Here is a 10,629-nt window from a genome sequence, read left to right as displayed (position 1 = left end):
ACACCCGTGAGATCTAGGTGTCACACACACATTATGCAGCTGAGGAAGCTGAAGCTTGGTCACTGAGCAGAGCTGGGACTCTGCCTAAAGGCAGTGCTCGTGGTGGGTGCTGTGGGGACTGTGATCCTCTGGACCATCTCCACAGCACAGATGTCAGCAAGGATGTCCTCACAGGTCTGAGATACTAACTGGAATGTTCTCCACAGAATCCCTCAGCACAGGGCTGAGGGTAGGCCTCGATGTACAAAGGCCCTAGCACCATAAAACAAAACAAACGAAAAACAGTTCAAAGCACAGAACCTTACACATGCTAACTTGAGAGTTGGTTCTGGCTGGATACAAGGGTACATGCCTGTAATCCCAGCAGCATTCAAGAGGATCAAGAGAGTTTGAAGCTAGCCACGGCTAGACAGCAAGTTCTAGGTCAGTCTAGCCCACACGGCAAGACCTTGTCTCAAAACAAGTAAGACCCAAAAACTTAACTTTCGGATTTCTTTCTATACCCAGAGACAACGTTTTTCTTTTAGAAAATAGGATTTATTATCACATTTGAGATGGACACAAGGACCGTTCCAGAACTCTTTTACATATATTATCATTGACAAATTGGCTTTCTTTAACATATAGAAAAAGCAAAGCCTGCCAGGACATGTTCCTCCTCAGGACAGTATGCGCATGGGCAGGTTTCAACATAGGAATTCACATTGAGCAGACAGCCCCAGCTCACAGGTCTGCTCCCAGGTCCAGCTGCTTCTCTCCCACAGGCTCCCTTCAAAAGTCACAGCAGCCAACCTGCAGGATTCACAGTAACTGGGAGGAAAGGCATTGATCTTGAAACTTTCACAAGAGCCCTGAGTTATATATCAGAAGCCAGGCTCAGGGGTGGTGGCTTGTGCCAACGCAGGTCACAGACAGTACAGTGCAGTTAGTGTCACAGTTTTGTTTCTATGAGGAAGACAACATTAAAAGCAACTGCTGTCCCCACTGGTCAAGGAAAAAGTCAGGACCCTTCCCTGGATGCTAACTGGTCAGCAGGTCAATGTCCAAGGCACACATGAATGGCAATGAAGGGAACACTTTCATGGCCCGATGGCCACACTGATGCCCAGAAACAGGATCTGAGGGAGAATGGTCAGCTGAGAGCAGCCTGGTCCTGCGAAGGACTATGTGCCTGAGTAGCCTTCTTCATACTCAGTAGGGACGTGGCCACAAACAGTCCTTTGGGACACCTGTGCTTGGAGCACCTGGGTGAATCAACACATGGCCGGCTGCTACTGTCCTAGCACCTTGGCTGAGTTAGCTCAACTGGCCACAGTCTGTGATGACAATCTTCTTAGATGTCTTCCCACTTTTTGAGCCGTAAGATTCTATTTTCTTCACGACATCCATGCCCTCTTTGACATGGCCGAACACAACATGCTTGCCATCCAGCCTGTGAGGAGGGTTGAACTAAGTGAGAAAACACCCAGCACCCTGACTACCCTGTATAGAATTATTTGCCAAAGGTACTAATTCTCAAAGGAACACACACCCACCCCAAAGCTTAATCGAGCTCTGTGAGCTTCCCAGCTGCACTCCAGAGGACGCTGGGCATGTTCTGTCACCCTGGGCTGGTACCTTGATCTGAATCTTGGTGACCTTACCTATGAGAAGTGAGCTTTTCTTATTTTGCCCAGGAAAATGATGGGCACAGAGCTACTCAAACAGTGAGGTAAGACACTGTCCAAACAGACCACTTCAGCAGGCAAACTGAGAGTCAGGTCAAGTGGGAGAAGCCTGGAGGTGCTGAGCACAAAAGGGACTTAGGGGCAGAACTGCAGGGCCCATTAAGGCTTCCATGACAGGAGCAAAGAAGGTGAAGCCAGCAACAACATGCCCAGTCCTGGCAGCCCTGCATGGCTTGGATGACAGAGGCTTGCAAACGTCATCCTGTCACTTAGGTTTCCTTAAAGTCGTGCAAACGGGCTTTCTAAAGTTCTCAGCTGCTGCCTCTCAAGTCCGGGGACCTGAGGGCAGGAACACTGAGGACTGTTGTTTAGTGGAGGTTCTACCAGGAAAAAGGCATTTCTAGACAGCGGGGTGCTGAAAGGGGGGAGCTGTGTGCAACTGTGCTAACGCTATTTGAAGAAAACTTGCCTCAGTATCTAGGATTCTACAAGCATGTTCTGTGGGGGAAGCAAGCCAAGAAAGCATCAGGTTAAGCCAGGCAAAGTGGCTTCTACTCAGATGGTGATACTGAAGCACCTTCCCAAATGTGGGTTAGACGGACCCTTTTGTGTGTGTGTGTGGGGGGGTGCATGTACAACACAAATCAAATTCTAGTCAACAGCACCACTGGGAAGCATAGGTGCGACATGGTCACAGAACAGCCCAAACTGTCCCTCAGTGTTTTCCCTGGCTCCCAGACAGATGTGCAGTGAGGAGCAAGCCGCTGAACCAGAGCAGACACTCCAGCTGCACACTGCCCTTCCGACTCTGCACAGACCTCCTTGGGCTTCATTCTCCAAGGTCCTAGAGTGTGAACTACTCACCAGTCTGTCTTTATTGTGCAGATAAAGAACTGAGAGCCATTGGTGTTGGGGCCTGCATTCGCCATGGACAGGACTCCTGTGAGACAAGCAGAGAGGGCTCTGTCAGATGAGGAACCGCCTCTGAGCGGCTGCTCAGAACAGATGGCTCACATTCATCAAGGACATGTGAACTTGCAGACATGGGAACCAGAGGGAAGCAGTGCTAACATCCAGACCCGCGAGCTGTGCGCCTTGGCTGCCAGCTAGTCTTCTACGGGGGCCGGAGTGGAAGGACAGCAGGGATCTCAGTGCGAGTGTGCAGTGGATCCCAAGATACAGCCTCTACATTTTATCACACTCTGCTGTGGGTTCTGCTTAAAGACTCCCCAACCAAGTTTCCATTGGGAAGTTTGGTTTTTCTTTGTTGAAACAAGTCTCAAAATGTAGCCCAAGAGGGCCTCAACCTTTAGGGTCTCCAGTTTCAGCCTCCCAAGTACTGGAATTACAGCAGAAAGTCTGGCTTTTACAGAGTTAAAAGTGAGGAAGTCCTAGGGAAACCCAATGAGCTGGAAAGGCTGAACTGCCTGGATGGATGTCAGGCAGCTGTGGACCACACCTTCCCTGGGTGGCCGGGTGTGGCAGCATCCAGATGGCATGGAACAGCAGAGAGCACTAGAGAGGGGCTCACAGTTCCACATACCTGGCCCCACATGCTTCAGTGTGAAGTTCTCGTCAGGAAAGCGGCTTCCGTAGATGGACTTCCCTCCCGTGCCATTGTGGTTGGTAAAGTCACCAGCCTGCACAGAGAATACCTTGTAACTGATTACCACACAGCTGGCAGTGTGGGTCCCCTGATGAAGGCAGCCCAACCCACCCAAGGCCCACCCTCAGGCAAAGAGGCCAACAACCATCCAGTGCCTGAGATAAAACAGGCAAAGCTAAAACCAAGCCTCTGGAGCCACAGCATAACAAGTCTGCTTTCTTGTCTGAGCTAGTTTTCCAGTAACTACATGCCTGAGGTGTTCTGATTTTCAACCCACAAGCAGGTGACCAGGAGTTCTGGTCTCAGAGATGGGCTGGAGGAGAAAACCGGTTCCCTAGGCTGTCCCCTCTTTTGCCCCAGCAACACTCTCCCCAAGGTCAAGCCCAAAGGTTTTGCAGACACACGACACAGGGGAGCTGGGAATCTTCCTCAGAGAGCCTGGACGGAAAGAGTTCACAGCAGTTCTGTGTCCAGTTGGCAGTCATGGCCGCACTGTGGTTTCTCTTAGACAGGACCCTTCAGTGAGAGGTGTGAGCTGCTCTGTCCAGCTAAAGCATCCACAGATACCAATAAGCCATCCCCAGTCATCTTGCCTGTGCCTCCAGAGGCCACTACTCCAAGCCATAAAGAGCTCTCCCAAACTTCAAGCCCCTTCCTGAACTCCAGCTACCGCCTTAGTGCCTACCTCACCTACCAACCCCAGGGGGAGCTGGGAGCCTCTGCAGCAGAAAGGTCACAGAGCTTGGCTGGGTTCAGCTAGAGCCCTGTCCACCTTCATACGCAATGTGTAAACAGAAGTGTTAGCAGGTAACAGTCCCAACCCCCCGTTACTTGGCTATAGTGGGAAGAACAGGCAGAAAGAACTTCAGAGAGGCCATGGCATGCATCTATGCCCATCTCTAGCTCTCTTGGTCTCATTAACCCCTGACCTTGAGTTTGCCCAAGAAGTTTTTGTTGCAAACACCTATCCCAAACCTGACACAGCAATGCTTTCATGTATGCAAAACAGGAAGAACATGTGACTAAAGGATGCATTCATTTAACTGGGGAAAACCCTTCACTAGGAAGGCAACTCCAAGTCCAAGTGTGTGTAATCCCGATTTAGCTGCCTTCCTCCCATTCCCTCTCTTCTCCCATGCCCAGTACTCAAGGGCACACAGATTGCTAAGGTTAGAGACTGTTCTACTCCGGTGCCCCTTCAAAGCCTTAAGATCCACCCCATCGGCAGCCTTCTGCTGTGTCCCTTCCATGCACCAGGCCCCTGCTTGCTTATTAGTGATCCTGGGCATCACCATTGCCAGCTCCGTTCACAGCGGAGGCCGTGTTACTGTTACCTGGCACATAAAGGCTGGAATCACCCTGTGGAAGGTGGAGCCTTTGTAGCCAAAGCCCTTCTCACCAGTGCACAGGGCTCTGAAGTTCTCTGAAGAAAGAGGGAGAGGCAGGTTAAGGGCAGGCCACACCTCCCTGCCAATTCCCCCGGTGAGCTGTGTGTGTGTAAGGACCCTGCCTCTCCTTGTGAGTTCATTCCTGATCACCCCCTTCCCTGCCTTGACCCAGTAGCAAACACTGTGACCAGAAAACAAGCTCTAAGCTGTGCCAGCCAGGGTAACAGGGCAAGCAGCCCACATACTATGTACCTAACCCTGACCTGTGCCATCATGCTGAAACTGGTTGGAAGCTATGTCTGGGAGCTTTCACAGGCTGTCCCCTGGTTCTGCGATGTCTAGCTACCCTTGGACTGGTTAGCAGAGCTGACAGCAAGGTTCAGAGAGGGACAAAAGGCTGCCTCAGGGAACCCAGCAGCTGGGCTTAGGCTGAAACTCCCATTTTATCATAGTCTGAGCCCTTAACCCCTCCTCTAAGCCCATCAGCCTTGCCTGGCTCACTTTCCACCTCTGCCTTACCTGCTGTCTTTGGCACAACATCTGCTTTTAGCTAAGGGAAGGAAAAGGAACAATGGTTAGTCCAGAAGCAGGTGTAGGAAAGAACCCCCTCGCCATTCACACCCAGCGGTCAAGGCACCATGAGAAAGAACCACAAGACCATTCTTTTCCTATGACCTCCAACCCTTCTAGAATAGCCAAAGCAGCTATCATTTCTGGCAGCTGCTTCCTGAACCCAAGACTTGCTGGAGGCAGCCTCGATTCCTTATCTATCAGAAGAGACCAGTGTCATCCAGGCCCACTTTCTGGGACAGAATAGGCAGCTGGTGGCCCTCAGCATGAGTCCCTGTACCAAGAGTATCATAGTTGGAACCAGCTGCCATTCCTCAGTGCAGAGAGAAACTGAGGCACACAGAAGGGAAGGAGGGGACAGTTAAGGAGCCAGCCTGGTTTACAGTGTGAGTTTCCAGGACAGCTAGGGCTACACAGAGAAACCATGTCTCGAAAAAACCTAACAAAATAACATCGAAAACCCTTCTTCAACAAAGGGAGTTAGGGATGTACTCCTCATGGGGAAACTGAGGCTTAACAATAAATACCAGCCCCCTCCCCCATCCCAATAAATCGCTCAGTCAACACTAACTGGTCCCTTTGTTTCAAGTGGAACAGCCTGAAGGCAGCTAGGGCCTCAGACCTACCTTAGTGACTATTTCCTACTTTTTTTTTTTTTTTTAAAAGTAAGGGTGGAACAGGAGCTATTGCTGAGCATGGGCTTCAGAGAGTGTGGAGGACTGGGCTCCTGGTCGAACCACCTTCCCACTAGCATTCCCCAGGCCTACTCCTACTCCTAAGTGGCCAGGACCGGAGGGCGTGGGGTGTTAAACTCAGGCCACTACGTGGGCACCCGGCAACACCTGGACCTGAGACACCCAACCTCGGACGCAGAGGGTCTCAGAAGCCCAACCTCGGCCCTGCGCGCCAGGGGTCTGACACGCAGCGCGCTCTGACCTTGACCTTTTCTTCTACACCAACGCCCCCCCCCCCCCCCCCCCCCGCCTCCACACTCCTCAGCCCTGGAACAAACCTAACTGAAGTCGCTTCTCTGAGACGGGGAAACTGAGGTCCAGGGTTTGGAAGTGAGAGGCCCAAGGTCACCCGGCGTGCTAGGCACAGAACGGTGGCCGAGAAGTAAAGTTTGCCCTACGCCCAAGCCGGGCCGATCGGGTCCAGGGTCCTCACCTCCAGCACCACGCGGCCGAGAGGCTGCCCATCGGCGCCCACGTCCAAGTACACGAGAGGGTTCCGGGAGGAGGAGTTCGGGTCGCGTGCTCCGCTGTCGCTGCTGGCGCGGGTCGCAGAGAGGAGCAGCGGTGCGGAGCGCTGGCCAGAGAGCAGGCCGATCAGGCGGGGGCCGCAACGCAGCGCCAGCATCGCGGTCTTGGATCGGGAGAAGGCGCACGAAGGAAAGAACGGCTGCCACAACCAAGGTCACACGACCCAGGAAACGAACCTACGCCACACGCCCGCCGCTTTTATTGGTCGGCTGGCTTCGGGACCACGCCCCCACCCACTTACGCCTCCGCCACGCCCCCTCAGAGCCTGTTCGATAGCGACTCCTGCTGACTTCATTGGGCAACACAATCAGTTCGTATGTCCTGCCCCAACCCATACGCACACAGAGCGGGAAGTCCTTTGAAAGCGCCTCTAGACCTAGAGAGATGCTGACCCTGAGAGTCAGAAAGACGAGATGTTCTGAGGTGGATTAGAAAGGGAGAGATAATAAAAAGAACAGATAAGCAAAGATACCGTCTAAAACATACACAAGTGACCCCAGGCCTCCAGATTCTGGGCTGAGTCTGTCACCGTCACCATTTGCTTCTAGAGATCCAACCCTCAGAAGGACTGAAAATGCAGTTTGCTCAATGGTGCATGCGCCAGGCTTCAGTCTCAGGATGATCCTCTTCCTCAGCTCGCACTGACAACCCTTGTCTCCACCACCTGCAGCCAGGCCTGGAAGGTGCAGGATTAGGTCTACACCCACTAGCACTCACCTAGAATACACCTCTTGGGCAACTGTACTGCACCTGCAGGTATCTTAAGCAACCAATCTTAAGGGATGCCAAGAAGATGGCGGTGCATGATGCAAAAGGAAAGGCGGTGCAGGAGAGCCAGAGCCAAGGATCCAAGCCCTTCTTAATTGTGCATAACAGCAGCCCAGGAAGCAAAGGAATACCAGGAAATGAGGGCATGAGGACCAGCCAACATATTTGGTCTACAGTTGGGAAACTAAGGCTCAGAGAGAAAAAGTTTTGGCTAGGGCTAGAGACCCCTTGCACCAGCACTTCTGCAAGGGAGCAATGGGAAATTTACCCAGTCCTAGGGAGAAATAAACGAGAGAAGCGTTTGTTTACTGTTAACGCTGTGCTGTGGTCAACAGTGATGGGTATAGCCTAGACTAACCGATGTGCGCATGGCTTCAGAGTAGTTTGGGTCTGGGTGGGTGGAGGGATTTCTACTTCAAGGTCTCAGTAGCCTAAGAGGCAAGAGGAGAGGAGTTGAGTCTTGGGAGTAGGGGAGCCTGGCATACCCCATCTAAGAATCAGCTTGTGGGAAGGCATCCAGCAGACAGGCTGGTTCAAACAAATCCATGAAGTCAGGGCATGCTCCCTGCGTCACACACACATACCAGCTGGACCCCTCTTGTGAAGGTTCACAGCCCAATGCTTTGTCAGCCTAATGCTTTGTGCTACTAGCATGGTGGGTTGTTTCCAAGACCGGCAAGTCTAGGGGTGGACCTCACCCAACCTCACAGACTGCTTCCTCTTAATTTTTATTTTATGGCCATAGGTGTTTTGTCTGCGCGTATGTCTGTCTGAAGGTGTAGGTATAATGGTCTGTTCTGTCCCTTTAAGAGAAATCCCCGCCCACTCCCCCACCCCGCCCCAGTTGTCCACCACTGAGGCAGGCAGATTTTCCTTCTGCTTCTGGCCTGAGCTCTCTTCCTTTTCAATCTCTTTTCCAAAGAAGTAGCTGCTGCCATGGCTCCTTTCTTCTCCCCCCTTTCTCTCTCTGTTTCTTTCCTCATCCCTCTTTTCCCTCCCTCTCCCCGTCCCTTCCATAACCCACTAAATAAATACCTACTTTCTGTGCATGACGTGCCTACCTGTCTTGGTCTCTTACCCACCATGCAACTCTGTGCCTGGGATCTGCTGGCCCTCATGGCCTGCTGCCTGATGCTGCTTGAGGAACTGCGGTGTGGTCTCATAGCCTGCTGTCCACTGCCACCACTCGGGGATCCGCAGCATTTTACCTAAACCATAGCATTGGTGCCTGAGACTTGGGAGGCTCCTCTGTCCCTCTCCCGGCTTGGGATCCAGAACCAAGTATTTTTCCCACAGCAACCACGTGTTCCATCTGCCTGAACGCCAACCTCTAGGAACACCAGCAGCTTCGGTGGTGAGTTTTCCCCTTCCAGCCTCCTAACCACAGCCTCCGCGGCTATGACTGAACTCTTTGCTGCTTTCCATAGCTAAAAATGTGACTGGATGACCAGGGGTCAGTCCTCTTGTGCTAACTCTGCACATGCTGTGTGGTGCATTCAACTGGGGGCCCAGGGTCCCTCGGATTTCTCTTTCTCCTTTCTTTTTCTTTTTCTCCTTTCTTTTTCTACATTCTTTTTCCTTTTCTTTTCTTTTCTTTTCTTTTCTTTTCTTTTCTCTTCTCTTCTTTTGGACCACTCGTCAGTGGTTTCTGCCGTGAGAGACCACTCAGAGCATTTTCTAGCCTCTCTGGCTTCTGAGTTGCCCAGGCCGAAGCCAGTCAGACTTTAACACCCTGCCTGTAGAGAAAGGATGCTCTTCTACACGCCCTGCAGTTTTCACGTTTTCAGCTATGGTATAAACCCTCACTCTGCCAGTGTCCTGCCGGCTCTACTTTTCCTCAAACTATCCCTGCCACTGCTACTGCTGCCAACAAGATTGGGCAGATCCATAAGGTGGCTATTTTCAATTCCAGCCTTTTGTTCCCCACTGTGGCTTGTGGCATGGCGGCTCGGCAACAGGGTGGATCATGCCTCTAGGTCTCTCTTCCATATAACATGTGACTGCTGCCATTTTGACTGAGGTCAGGTGACCTTACCACTATCTTAAACTGAGAGCCAGGTCAGGTGACCAAGTCCTGCCATCTTTACTGAGGTATACCCTGCCTGGTTCCCCAGTGTTATCTCTGTTACATAGTTGACCTTACCACCATTTTGACTGAAGTCAGGTGACCTTACTGCCATCTTAAACTGAGGTCAGGTGACTTCACCACTATCTTAACTGAGAGCCTGAGAGCCTGATCAGGTGACCAAGTCCCGCCATCTTTACTGAGGTATACCCTGCCTGGTTCCCTAGTTTGCTTATGTTTTTGTCTCTAAATTCCTCTTGCTCTGTTACATGTGCATTTTGTGCCATGGCATGCCTTTGGTAGGACCCACCCAGAGCATCTACCTTGCCCAATTCCTGTTCACTCTCTGTGTGTTCATACATGTAACATAATTGCACCTGTGTTTACTGTTAAATGTTATACTTGCCTGTTCATTGCATTGCATTTCAGACTACAAAGATAATAAGTCTCATGTTTTAAACTGGTATGTACTTTTAAGTCTCTTACAAAAATATATTTAATCCAACCCTGTTTTACTTGTTAAGTTGAGAGCCAGTACAGTCAAGCTTGGTCCCAGCTCTTCAAGCAGATTCTATACTGTAGCTGTACCTGATAAACAGCCCTCAACTGCTCAGAGATCTGGGGAATATGGCATTCAAATATTTAATTATTAAAAACTTTTCATAACAAAAAGAGACAGGTTGGCTCCTAGCAGCAGCACTCTACTTCCTCCAAAGAAGACAGAACACAAATAGGCACACAACATCCATCCACAATTCGCTTCAACTGCTAAGCATTGACAGCTGGGCAAAACTGCCTTTCATCTAAACGAAAGATCACCAGACAGTGGAAAGAATAGCTGGAATTGACAGCCCAGCTACTCAGGTCAAGGCAGGCTTGTCTTCCTACAGATTTCTTAGCTCACAGGATCTTCTGGAGCCTGGCAGGCCCTGCACTATACAGCAAAAGGCAAATGCAACCCTCAGTGACCATGGAGGACCCTGAGGAGTAAGTAGCTCTAGGTACCAACCAAGTAAGTACTCTGTCATTTTTAAATTAACAACTCAAGTAAAAATTTATCCTTCTCTAAGATCTCTGATGCAGTTTGATGGCTGAGAGGTTTTGTCAGTTTAAGAGACAACCCCACCAAACAAATTTCAACAAAACACAAACACAAGTTACTAAGGTGTGTACCTGCAAGTTATAAAGGTGTGAGGAGGACAAATACAAGTTAATCAAATTTCTCTCTCACACTGCCTTTCATAGTCTTAAAAAATACTTTTTAGATGCAAAAAACATCTGTCACAGTCATTCTAATATAATT

At 50.6% G+C, this 10,629-nt stretch overlaps 1 protein-coding gene across 1 annotated transcript; it reads right to left on the bottom strand.

The window, feature by feature from the left end:
* Positions 1–515: 515 nt before the first annotated feature.
* Ppif (peptidylprolyl isomerase F) lies at positions 516–6,677 on the bottom strand. The gene is made up of 6 exons (XM_038349899.1): positions 6,399–6,677; positions 5,181–5,211; positions 4,608–4,696; positions 3,211–3,307; positions 2,532–2,607; positions 516–1,432 (listed from the first exon to the last, which is right to left on the bottom strand). The coding sequence occupies exons 1-6, from the start codon at positions 6,588–6,590 to the stop codon at positions 1,297–1,299; spliced, it is 621 nt and encodes a 206-aa protein (XP_038205827.1). The 5' UTR covers positions 6,591–6,677; the 3' UTR covers positions 516–1,296.
* Between the last annotated feature and the right edge of the window lie 3,952 nt (positions 6,678–10,629).

Source organism: Arvicola amphibius, chromosome 12 (genome assembly GCF_903992535.2).
Source record: "Arvicola amphibius chromosome 12, mArvAmp1.2, whole genome shotgun sequence".
NCBI lineage: Eukaryota > Metazoa > Chordata > Mammalia > Rodentia > Cricetidae > Arvicola > Arvicola amphibius.
This window is presented reverse-complemented; position numbering and strand designations above follow the sequence as displayed.